Source organism: Mandrillus leucophaeus, unplaced genomic scaffold (assembly GCF_000951045.1).
Source record: "Mandrillus leucophaeus isolate KB7577 unplaced genomic scaffold, Mleu.le_1.0 Scaffold1032, whole genome shotgun sequence".
In the NCBI taxonomy this organism is placed as follows: Eukaryota; Metazoa; Chordata; class Mammalia; order Primates; family Cercopithecidae; genus Mandrillus; species Mandrillus leucophaeus.
In genome coordinates this window covers 864,860-878,179 of record NW_012098455.1, presented here as the reverse complement: position 1 = coordinate 878,179, position 13,320 = coordinate 864,860, and the positions used below count along the sequence as shown (strand labels likewise).

At 37.3% G+C, this 13,320-nt stretch overlaps 1 protein-coding gene across 4 annotated transcripts in view; it reads right to left on the bottom strand.

Annotated features, from left to right (window-relative positions):
• SLC9A6 (solute carrier family 9, subfamily A (NHE6, cation proton antiporter 6), member 6) overlaps positions 1–13,320 on the bottom strand; it is a 62,751-nt gene that overhangs the window by 36,729 nt on the left and 12,702 nt on the right. For all 4 annotated transcript variants that reach the window (XM_011978459.1, XM_011978467.1, XM_011978451.1 and 1 more), the window contains 5 exons: positions 12,713–12,790; positions 12,337–12,413; positions 11,924–12,036; positions 8,679–8,784; positions 353–494 (listed from right to left, as the gene is read on the bottom strand). In XM_011978459.1, coding sequence (XP_011833849.1) covers positions 353–494; positions 8,679–8,784; positions 11,924–12,036; positions 12,337–12,413; positions 12,713–12,790 — 516 coding nt within the window. The remainder of the gene's footprint in view (positions 1–352; positions 495–8,678; positions 8,785–11,923; positions 12,037–12,336; positions 12,414–12,712; positions 12,791–13,320) is intronic.

Genomic DNA, 13,320 nt, shown 5'->3' with positions numbered 1-13,320 from the left:
TGTCCTATTAAAAAAAGAGCAAAAGACTGCCAGGCTGACCAGCAACACAGAACACCCAGAGGCTCTTTGGAATATGGCTACCTTTATAGTTATTTAATCTACAACTATAAAATTCACCCTCAAAGAGATACCATCTCTAATTATACGCTTGCAGTGAAAGTTTTAGGGCATGAAACCCTACGCAGAACAATACAGTTCTTTTATGTTGCTTAATGTTTTCAAACCAAGTACTTAGTTATAAGATTAATAATTCTAACACAGTTCTAATCATAGAACTAAGAAAAACAATGGAATACAGCATTCGACTACTGCATTATGTTAACAAGAAAAGATAAATATAACAAAAGGATATTAAAGCTGTCACCACTCCAGTAGCAGCACCCATCGCAAAAGATCCACTGAAGATTCCAAGGAAGATTCCAATAGACTTGAACATCGCTGTGACATCAAAGGTGTGACTGTTGTCTCCAGCTGGCTGGTATGCCACTATTGAGCTACAGAAGAGAGACTGCTTTTACTTCTGGAAGCAACTTTTACTTTAAAAAAAAAAAAAAATTATGTAGTATAGAGCTTGAAAGATGAAATTAGAGGGAGAAGAAAAAAAATGTTTTGATTGGAATTGCCAAAATAAGGACAAAATTACCCAAAAATCCTGCAATGTGTCTGGCTAGCAAGAAAACTTGGCTTTTCCTTAAATGTTAATTTCAGGAGGGTAGAACATTGTAAAATCCTCTATATGAAAATTGCACCAAGCTTTTTCCCCCATCCCCAAGATACTGTGCAGTATTATTCTTTTGTGATTCTATTTCAGAATTACTAGTACTGAGTGTCCGAAAGCCTTAACATACTAATGTGAACAAACTAATGAAAAATCCCACTTGTTTCCAGTAGAGGCATAAGAACATAAAGAACATTATTCAATACTCAACCCAGTCACATTTTGTTTTTCCTATGAGAAAAAAAGGTAACTGACAGACCCTTCCAACTTTCAGAATACCAGAATGGGCCAAATGCCTAATATCTATTCATTCACTGAAATGGACTATTATAGGAAAAAGCACTCGAAAGACCTCCCAAGGAATTAGAATCCACTCAACAGTACTTTCAGCATAACCAGCTGGATCTTCCACCTAAAGCTTCTGAAAGAAAGTCACTCTATACCAGGCCAAGACAGGCAATTATAGGAGATGCTCTCCATCTTGAACTCACAGTCCAAACCTGGTCTGAAAAAGCTTCTTTTATAACAGTTACCAACCCAGGAAATAGAAATGCCTGAGAAAATTGCTGTTGCCAGCAGGTCTCTGGCAACGGTGCTTACCGTTACTAAATCAGTTCTCATCTCAGTTAATTGAGACCAGCATTATAAAAAGTCCAGACTCAACAACATCATACAAATCACATCAAAGAAAAGAAGGAAAAACACATTCCTAAAAATATAATGAATTCTCCCTGTGGTTGCTGCAATGTTTTTTTCTGATTCAAGGCTGAAAAATGTGTTTGCTATACCACGTACAAGTTCTTTTTATATCTCCCAGGTTAAAAAAAAAATCTAAGATCAAACTAAAATCTCCTAATTTGTACTTATTTTATTGAAATATAGCACTAATATTAATTTCTGATAATGGGATCCAGAAATTTCTGAGACTCACTCTAAATTGAAAATGTTAAACATTTACGTTTAAATGTGCAAAGTAACCACATCATTTTGGAGAGGATTTGATATCATTTTGATAAATATGAAATGGCCTTTAACATCAGGCTACCTTACCTACACATAAAGGGTCCTACTACCATGAACGAGACCTGATTCCATTACAACATGAAAATACAGTAGCTGGCTGGAGAAAAGAAAAAAATTGCTATACAACCTTCTTTTCCTTTGGTGGTATTTTTCAAAATGCTGTCTGGAACAAAGTATCTATGCTATGCCTCCTGAGGTTGCTTTCCCTGGATTAATTCACATAAATTCAAGATTCACACTAATCATTATTTCATTCTTTAATCATTAAAATGTGTAAGAACACATGGGAAACATGATGGGCTGAGAGCAGATGACAGGCTTGTTCTTTCTTAGGCAGACACTGGCCTCTGGATTGAAATTTTAACTCATCTTTTCCATATCAATTGATATTTTATCTTGAGGCAGTAACATTTTTTATGAATAGTTTTTTTTAAAATCCTGAAAGTAATATAATGTACAGTTGAGGTGGAAAAATCTTCCCATCATTCCACTACCCTGATAGATCGATTTTATTTTCCTTCTGTATTCCTTTCCTCTCTTTGTGTTACATGCATGCTAATTCTTATTTAGCTGTAATCACAGTGAATGTGTGATTTTGAATTCTGCTTTTTTAACTGACAATGACATAAAAATATTCATAGTCTTGGCCGGACGCAGTGGCTCACTCCTGTAATCTCAGCACTTTGGGAGGCCGAGGTGGGCAGATCACCTGAGGTGGGGGTTCAAGACCAGCCTGACCAACATGGAGAAACCCCGTCTCTACTAAAAATAAAAATACAAAATTAGCCGGGCGTGGTAGCGCATGCCTGTAATCCCAGCTACTTGGGAGGCTAAGGCAGGAGAATTGCTTGAACCCAGGAGGTGGAGGTTACAGTGAGCTGAGATCATGCCATTGCACTCCAGCCTGGGCAGTAAAAACAAAATTCCATCTAAAAAAAAAAAATCATAGTCTTTATAACTACAGTTAAGACTTCACAATGGTCCAAATGGATATAGTACAATTTATTCAACCATTTCCTCATTGTTAGACATTAAAAGTTGCTTCTACTATTTTTGCTACTATAAATAACTGAAAGAACATCTTCTTGCTTTTTACATATTTTAGACTATTCCTTGCACTATATTTCTAAAAATAGACTATTACCATACCTATGGCTCATTTTACATGTTGCTCCACTGCCTTCCAAAAGGTCTCTGATACATTTTGGGAGGGAAATACGATAATATCTCCCAATTTTTTAAATGATCATACCCACTGACCTAGCAATTCTACTCCTAAAAAATTCCCTACAGAAATATTCACAGGGATTCACAAAGATTTACACATAAATATGCTCACTGCCATGCTAGTCATAATAATACAATATTAGAAAACACCAAATATTAATCAATCAATAGGGGATTGGAGAGGTAAATTTGTAATGCATCCATCCAATGTGATAATAGAGGTACTAATATAGTATAATATCCAAGTAAAAAAGCTAGTTACAGAAAAGTATATATACTACTATGCCTTTTTCTGTTTATAAAAATTATTAACACATTTATATGCATATTACTATCTTAATGGAAAAAGTCTGGATTAAAATCCTAATAGTGGTTATTTCTGAGCTGAAATTTCAGGAATTTTCTACTTTCTGAGTCAAATGCTTTGAATTTTTGCCACAAATATATTTTAACATTATCACAAATAGTGATAAAAGGTAATACCAATTTCAATATTAACAGCAACATATGAGTGGTCTAGTTTTACTACACCAGGGTTTCTCAACCACAGCATTATTGATATTTGTGGCCAGATATTTATTTGTTGGCTGTGATGCAGGTGGGGTGAGGGGAATGCTGTCCTGTGCATTGAAAGCTTCTACCCACTAGGCCATGTCAGTTGGAACCCCCTCCCATTGATGACAGCCAGAATGTCCCCAGACACTGTGAAATATCCCATGTGTGTGTGTGGTGGTGGGGTGGGGGGTGGTAAATTGTAAGAATGACTGTACTATATCATTACCAGTAGTAACTATTACCATTAACAATTCTGGCCGAGCACAGTGGCTCCTGCCTGTCATCCCAGCATTTTGGGAGGCCAAGAAGGGTGGATCACCTGAGGTCAGGAATTCGAGACCATCCTGGCCAACACAGTGAAACCCCATCTCTACTAAAAATACAAAAATTAGCCAGGCATAGTGGTGTGCACCTGTAATCCCAGCTACTTGGGAGGCTAAGGCAGGAGAATCGCTTGAACCTGGGAGGCGGAGGTAGCAGTGAGCCAAGACCGTGCCATTTTACTCCAGCCTGGGTGACAAGACCAAAACTCTGTCTCAAAAAAAAAAAAAGTTATGTCCTGTTAATTGAATAGGTAGAAATAGCTACTGATCCTAGCATGTATCTTTGATAATTAGTGAAGTTAAACAGTTTATCACATTTATTATCTCTCTGTACATCCTCTTTTATAAAAACATAAATGACTAAACAACATATTTTAAACTAATGTGAATTTAGGTCTCCAGGCTAATCACAGTAATCTATTCAGTGGAATACTATGCAACTTATAATTTACCTCTAACTACATATACTTTATTTACCATAATATAACAATATACAAATAGATCTACCTCATGCAGCCATGTATGAGGGAGTCAATTTCACTTCACCCTCACTGGATTAAAAGTATTACTAAAAATAAAAATAAAAATAAAAGAACTGCTACTCCAATAGGTTAAAAACAAAACAAAAAACAGTGCTTCAGGAAGAATAGCTAATGGATGCTGCGCTTAATACCTCGGTGATGGGTTGACCTGTGCAGTAAACCACCACGGCACATATTTACCTATGTAACAAACTTGCACATCCTGTACATGTACCCTTGAACTTAAAAGTTGGAAAAAAAAAATCAGACAGAAACAAAAACAACCTCCAACATAAACTTCAAGATGAGTTGCCTTAACCTGTTAACTGCCAAACAGAACTCCTTTTGGGTTCCCTCCCCTTGATGCAAAGCTGCTTACACAGAATACAGACAATCCTCAAACTAAGAAAATTCAACACAAAGTAGATTATCTGCATCTAACCCACTTCAAAACACATAAAAGGTAAATGAAGAATGATGAGCATCATACCACTGATCATTCCAGCTAGTAAACTCCCACAGCGAGCACACAACTGCTTTCCCTTCAGCTTTTGGGCAGTAACTCATTTTTTCAACTCTATTAAGACAGAGCTAACAATTTATCTGTTATGCTCCTCTCTAGATACAGTCCTTCTCCACCAGAGTCCCACTGAGGTTGTAATGAGTTAACGTATTATCTCTTACAAATCTAAAATGGCACTAGCTCGCTATCATCCTTAGGTGAAATGAGAAAAGACTCACTCAAATCGTTTCCCGTAAGGCTTCATTCTCTCACAGAAAACCCTGTTTGAGAAAGGCTGCAAGAGAAGGAGAAGTATGGCCCTTTGTGAGAAATGCTATGGAAAGGGCTCGCTCTCTCTTTTTTTTTTTTTTTTTTTTTTTTTTTTTTTTTTTCAGGCTGGAGGGCAGTGCCGTGATTTCAGCTCACTGCAACCTCCGTCTCCTGGGTTCAAGAAATTCTCCTGCCTCAGCCTCCCAGGTAGCTGGGATTATAGGCATGTGCCACCACGCCCGACTAATTTTTGTACTTTTAGTAGAGACAGGGTTTTGCCATGTTGGCCAGGCTGGTCTTGAACTCCTGACCTCAGGTGATCCGCCCGCCTCGGTCTCCCAAAGTGCTGGGATTACAGGTGTGAGCCACTGTACCCAGCTGGCTCTCTCTTTTTAGCATTTATTCTTCACCAACATTGGTATGTACACCCCCAAGCTTAAAATCTTTCAATGAAGTTTTGCCCCCTTTCACACTAATCAACTATTCCTGACGTTGCAGGAAATAGGTTATTTATAACCCCAAACTCAAAATCTTTCAATGAGGGTTTTTATCTTTTCCGCTAACACTAATCAACTGTTCCTTAAAATGCAGAAAACAGGCTATTTTATTAACAGGAAAAAACTAAGGCACAGGGCACATCATTTAAAGATAAGACCAGAACAGAGATTTTCTAACTCTTAATCCATTAGGCCGTTAGGGCAATGACAAGACAACAGTTACTAGTAAAATGATTGAACAGTGGAATAGTTGTCTAGGATAGGGAATCGATGCTAAAAGTGACTGCCTGTACCTAGTCTCTTCACTTTTTACTGCTGGTAATCGCTCATGTACCTACGTACTGGAAGCTTCAACAATCTTTGTTGCTCCATTTTTTATAAAATGTTTTACAACCACACTATCCATTTCTCCCTTACTTCAAATAATATAAAACTCTTATTCTGCACCTATCATCACTGAACGTGCTAAAGTTCAGTATCAATATGAGTTACAGCCTTTAGGTTTTATTTCTCAAGTTAAATTTATATTAGTTGCAGACAGCTGCAAAAAAATCTGGCAATAAATATGGTGGGGAGGGGGTAATATTTACATATACTGCATTCACAAAAAAGGATATGGCCTTTTGTATATCTTCATACACAGCATTTAAGGGATTAATGTTACATCTCAGAAATAATAATTTCCAACTTTGCAGAAGACAATCAGGCTATGCAAAACAGAGCCAGTGATGTTTTACTCTTTCATAACTAACAAAGTGGAAATTAAGGAGAGAAATAAAAATAAAGAGAAAATGTGAAGGGCTCTTACTTCTCTCTCACAGAAAGTTCTGGTATGAAGTAAAGGCAACTGCCCATAGAGTTAGATATTTGCCTAATAAGAGTAGGTAGGCAGGGGCCAGGCATGGTGGCTCATGCCTGTAATCCCAGCACTTGGGGAGGCCGAGGCAGGTGGATCACCTGAGGTCAGGAGTTCGAAACCAGCCTGGTCAACACAGTGAAACCCTGTCTCTACTACATATACAAAAATTGGCCAGGCGTGGTAGTGCATGCCTGTAGTCCCAGCTACTCAGGAGGCTGAGGCAGGAAAATTGCTTGAACCTGGGAGGTGGAGGTTGCAGTGAGCCAATATTGTGCCACTGCACTCCAGCCTGGGTGACAGAGCAAAGCTCCGTCTTAGAAAAAAAAAAAAAAAGAGTAGGGAGGCAGGATTGAAATCCTCAGAGGTTCAGACTCATTCTTCAACCTGCAAACACTTTATAGTAACATGTATAGTATTTTCTATAATTAGATAAAAAATATTGCTCATTCAAAATTGTCTGCAATTAAATTGTGATAAGTAATATATTATATAATTACATATCTATAATATATATTAACACTTCTAGAGATTAAAATGCTTTGAAGTGATTATGTCAAATAAGAGAAACACAAATTAAGCTACAATGAGGTATTTCTCAATTATCAAGTTAGCAAAAATATAAAAGTTTGACAAATATTCTGCTGGCAAAACTGTGAGGAAACAGACCAGTAATTTAATGGTGAAAGTGCAAAGTGCTACAATTCCTTTGATGAGCAACTTAATAATGTCGAACAAAATTACAAATGGCTTTTACCCTTTATCCTACCTACCAACCTCACTTTGGGGCATTCAGCCTACCAATATACCTATGCATGTATAAAACAAGGTAAGTTCAAGGTTAATCACTGCAGCACCGTTTGGGACAGCAAAGGATTAAAAACCCTTCAAATGTGCTGCAATAGGAGACTGAGCAAATAAACAATAATGCAGTTCACACACAGAATACTATATAGCTGCAAAGAATGAGAATACTCACTCTTCTGATATGCAAAGTTCTCCAGAAGATAGACAGTGTGTGACTTTAAAAATAAGAAATGAGAGGTAAACGAGACTATTTATTCACAGTTGTGCCTGCATTTGAATAAAGAAATACGAAGATAGGTAAGACACTAATAAAAATGGTTATCTAGGCCAGGCGCAGTGGCTCACACCTGTAATCTCAGCACTTTGGGAGGCTGAGGCGGGCAAACCATCTGAGGTCGGGAGTTTAAGACCAGACTGGCCAATGTGGTGAAACACTGTCTTTACTAAAAATACAAAAATTAGCTGGGCGTGGTGGCAGGAGCCTGTAATCCCAGCTACTCAGGAGGCTGAGGCAGAAGAATCACTTGAACCTGGGAGGCAGAGGTTGCAGCGAGCCGAGACTGTGCCATTGCACTCCAGCCTGGGGAACAAGAGCAAGACTTCACCTCAAAAAAAAAAAGTAGGGGGACAGGTGGATGAGGACAGATGTAAGAGTGTAAATTTTCTGTGTGTAACTTTTTACATGGTTTTGATTTATGAGCCACATGAATATATTATGTATTCAGAAAAAATTAAGGCCGGGCACAGTGGCTCATGCCTGTAATCCCAGCACTTTGGGAGATTGAGGTAGGTCGATCACCTGAGGTCAGGAGAAGACCAGCCTGAGCAATATGGTGAAACCCTATCTCTACTAAAATACAAAAATTAGCCGGGCATGGTGGCGGGCGCCTGTAATCCCAGCTACTCAGGAGGCTGAGGCAGGAGAATCACTTGAACCTGGGAGGCAGAGGTTGTACTGAGCCAAGATCACGCCACTGCACTCCAGCCTGTGTGACAGAGTGAGACTCTTATTTCCAAAAAAAAAGAAAAAGAAAATATTAAATCTAATTTAAAAAATAAAATGTTCATGTTGTAATGTTAAAATCGAATACAAAATTATATAGACACTACAATCACAACTATGTAACAATATCATACATAGAAAAGGGAAATGTTCTAGAATGTTTACAGTAATTGTCTTTAGGTGGTGGCAGTACATATTTTTTTCTTCCCTGTATTTTCCAATTTATCTATAAAATATGGATTTTTTCAAGAGGGAAAAAAATGCCTCATTCTTCCAAATGTTTCCATTCATAATGTACTTTATTCAATACGTGACTTTCAGTTCCTAGTACCCTCACACTTAATATTCAGAATATAATAAGAAAACAAACACTTACGAGGACAGCACTATGGCAACAGCATCATTGAGGACACTTTCACCAAAAAGAAGTGCATAGAGTTCAACATCAACTTGAAGCTCGTGGAATATAGCAAGAACAGTCACTAGCAAGTAAAAAGAGTCAGAGGAATACTTAGACATTACAAGTATAACATATTCTCCTCAGTAGATGACTATAAGAGTTATTTAGAAATTCATTTCTTCCTCCTAGAATTCAATCGTAATAAACATTCTCTTACCATATTAAAGATCCTGTAATTTTATGTAAATATTTTTCTTTCTAATTGTGTACCTGCACAAACTTCTCCTCTCTCTCTTAAAAATGGCTGAAAGTAAACTTGAAGAACTGAGTTGACCTACATTCTTCATGCAGATGTTAATAATCATGTCTTGTACATTTCTTTCCCACCTTCCTCGATCTTACAAAGAATATATTCAGAATTTCTTATAGACCATGTAGTCATTAATCTTTAATGAAGAAGAAGATTATGAAAAGAATCTAATGTTGCAAACTGTGTTTCTTTGGGCCTTACAACTCATTTGTACTTGACTTACAAATTGCAAGCACAAAGGTTTAGCAAAGACAGTAGGATATGAAAACATAGGTTTAGTTTTTGGTTGGGGGAAAATTTATGACCAGAATTACAGCTGCTGTAGTTGTCTTAATAAGAAGCCAACTATGAGGATACTCCAGCTTAAGAAGAAAAACAATAAATCTTCCTTTTAGGAAAGCAATTATGTGAGAAATCTCAGAAAATCAGATGAGATTGAAGTTATATTTTAACTTTAATTACTAAGTCACATAGCTCAGTTACTAAAGAAATCCAAGCGGACATGAAAGATTAATATAACCAGAGGTGAGAGAGCCTTTTTTTTTTTTTTTTTTTTTTTTTTTAAGACAGAGTCTTGCTCTGTTGCCCAGCCTGGAGTGCAGTGGCGCAATCTTGGCTCACTGCAACCTCCGCCTCCCAGGTTCACGCCATTCTCCTGCCTCAGCCTCCCAAGTAGCTGGGACTACAGGTGCCTGCCACAACGCCCAGCTAAGTTTTTGTATTTTTAGTAGAGACAGGGTTTCACTGTGTTAGTCAGGATGGTCTCAATCTCCTGGCCTCGTGATCCACCTGTCTCAGCCTCCCAAAGTGCTGGGATTATAGGCGTGAGCCACCACGCCCGGCCGAGAGAGCTTTTTCAAATGCCAATCATAAAAACAAGAAACCTGCATTTTATTTATTTAATTTTTTTTTAAGAGACAGGGTCTTGCTTTGTCACTCAGGCTGGAGTGCAGTAGCACAATCACAGTTCACTGCTGCCTCAAACCCCTAGGTTCAAGTGATCCTCCTGACTCAGCCTCCTGAGTCACTGGGATTAAAGACATGAGCCACCATGTCCAGTACATTTTAAAAGTTCTAGTTTCTACTACAAAGCATTGCAGCTGGAATATACTGATACCAAAGCTCACCAAGACAAGGGAGAAGGAGAGTAGAGCAATAGTGCAGAATTTCTTAAAGAAATCCATACCTCACCCACCTAAGAGCAAGTTAACTATGGCAAAATAATAGAAATGGGGCAAGTGCCTACATAATTCAGAAAAAAATAACAGTTCAACTTTATATAAGCAAAAGATATTTGCTTGGGCTATTCAGGCAATAGTCCTACCAAACAAAACCAGAAAGTTGAAATAATGTAGCCAAGCCAAAGGACTGAGATTTCTCATAGGATTTGAAAAGTTGAGAAGTTTGCTTATAATGAAAGGACACAGAAGCCAGAGACCACTGGCTCCTTGCAAAAACCATCCTACCTTCATGTTGATAATGGGAGTAGCTACAAACAACAAGGACAGCCTTGGTGGTCTTTAAGGAAGCAATTTAATTTCCAGTTTTAAAAATGCTAAACTACACAAATTCTCTAAAATGGCCTTCTAACTAATCTTTAAATCTTTTTTTTTTTCTTTTTTGGAGACAAGTTCTTGCTCTTGCCGCCCAGGCAGAGTGAGACTGCAGCCTCATTGCAGCTCACTGCAGCCTCAAACTCCTAGGCTCGAGTGGTCCTCCCACCTCAGCCTCCCAACTAGCTAGGACTACAGGCATGCACTCCCATGCTCAGCTATTTTTTTTTCTTTTTTTTTTTTGTAGAGACAGGGTGTCACTGTGTTGCCTAGGCTGGTCTTGAACTCATAGTCTCAAGTGATCCTACAGCCTTGGCCTCCCAAAGCACTGGCATTTATACGCATGAGCCACTGTGCCCAGCCAAAATATCTCTCATAGAGTATTGAACACATTTTTCTCCTTCCCACAAAGCCCTGTGTTATCAGAGTTAACACAGGAATTCAGAGATAACCTTAGGATTCTACCTTTAATTGTGCTGGGTAACAATTAAAGATGATTAACTTACAAGGTTAAAAAGCAAAACAAAATGAACTTCAACGAGTCTTAAAGCATGCTAAAAGAAAACTTCCATCCTTAGTTCAAAAACATCAGTCTATGTTCCTACCCCAACCTTTCCATTCTGTATCTTCTCCAAATTCCTAATTTGAATGTAGCTGTTAAGTTTACCAATACTCTATCAGGAAAACTAAACCCTAACTCAGTACAATTAAAATCATTCTGGAACACAACTTCTAGAAGATCTGACACTAAAAGTACAGGGGAACAAGTTGTGTTAATATTAAACAAACAACTGTACAATCATAAAGCTAATTTTATAAAAACAATTCTTTAATGTATATTAAAGTCCTCCAATGACTACAAATCAAACCTGTATTAGCACAACTGCCTTCTAACAATCATTTTTAAACATTTTTTCTTACTGTTAAATGCATACAGCTGAATAGAAACAGAAAGATTTTTAGGGAACTGGTTTTCTAAAAGCTTGAATGGAAACATATAATTACTACCCATTTAAACTAATCTATAATCTAGTTCATCTTCTTCTATACCCAATCACTAGGGATAAAGACCAACATGAATTTCTGAAGAAAGTACCTTACGGTCCTTGTTGAAACAGCATCAACTTGTGGACCAGTAATAGGCAAATGTAATAAAAACAAAAAAAGTAAAAGGAAACAAATTTGTGCTGAAGCCAAAAGGAATCATGAATTTTGTTTTTTCCTCCACAATTAGAAAGTATAGTACTAAGGAAGTACCTAATCATGAATTCTACACCTCAAAGAAAGAAAAACCCACATGTATTTGACTGCAAAACAATGTACCTCAAGTATGTAAACTCCACTCATATAAAACATACCTGGATCAGTTGCTGATACAATGGCACCAAACAGTAGGCAATCTGTAAAGTAAAAATCTCCTGCAAGTTGTCCCGTTACCTTCATCAGCGTTACACAGCCATACATTATTGACCTGTTCAATAAACACAGTCCTACTTTAGAAAAAAATATCAACTGTTAAAAAATTAGGATAAAGTAAGAATAAGAAGATGGGTTTACTGTAGTACTTTGTGACTAATCCCAAATTTAATTCATGTCATTGAAATATGGTAATACTTTGGTCTTAAGGAAAATTCAAACAACTTATTACCTATGAGAATACTGCAAAAGTCTTTAGACCCAGTCAGGAATATAACACTGCATAAATCAAAAATATATGATTTTAAAATTATAATTTGAAGGCTACAAAGTATTTTAAGCTTCAAATACTTACCCAATAACGAAACAAGAAATTGCTGTTCCAAGAAAAGCGTATGCTAGGATAGACCCGAGATTTCGGAAAAAATGTCTCTGACCAAAAAAAAAAAAAAAGTTACACTGTTAGAATACTTACCAGTTATTTGAAAAAGAAAAGGTTTTCTATGCTATGCTAATATTAAATGCATTATTCACTAGGACTAAATGCATTATTCACTAGGATAAATAAGAGAAAGCATTCTTGTACAGGTATAAATTTTAACATCTAAAAAGGGTATGGAGAGGAGAAAGGAGGGAATCTGGAAAGAACAGCCCATTTCTGAAGTGTCAAATATTACAAAGCCCGCGGAGTTTCAGATTATTCAAAGTATATGAAAGACAAAAGGACTTACCCTTTTCAGGCTATAACCTGCATAAAATATGATAGGAGGAAGTAATATGTTGAAAAATACTTCTGGATCAAAAGTAACCTGTTAAAATAAAGAGTTATTTTAGATCAGTTCCCTAGAAGATCTCATATTCCATTATCAAATAATCAAAAAGAAAAAATACTAAATGTTAAACTAGTCAAAAGCAAGAACATTACTGTGTTAACTTTAAAATATTTCATATAGGATAGCTTCTGTTCTACTTCTCAACCAAACGACCAGGAGATAGCATTGAAACAATCAGTTAAGGCCTATCTGTGGAAGGTGTATTAAAATACTATGTGATTAAAAAATGTTTCAGGAGGCTGAGGCAGGAGAATTGCTTGAACCTGGGAGGCAGAGGCTATAGTGAGCTGAGATGGCACCACTGCACTCCAGCCTGGGTGACAGAGCAAGACTCCAGCTAAACAAACAAACAAAAAGTTAAAAATAGGGCCAGGCGCAGTGGTTCACACCTGTAATCCCAGCACTTTGGGAGGCCGAGGTGGGTGGATCACCTGAAGTCAGGAGTTCAAGACCAGCCTAGCCAACATGGTGAAACCCCATCTCTACTAAAAATACAAAAATTAGCC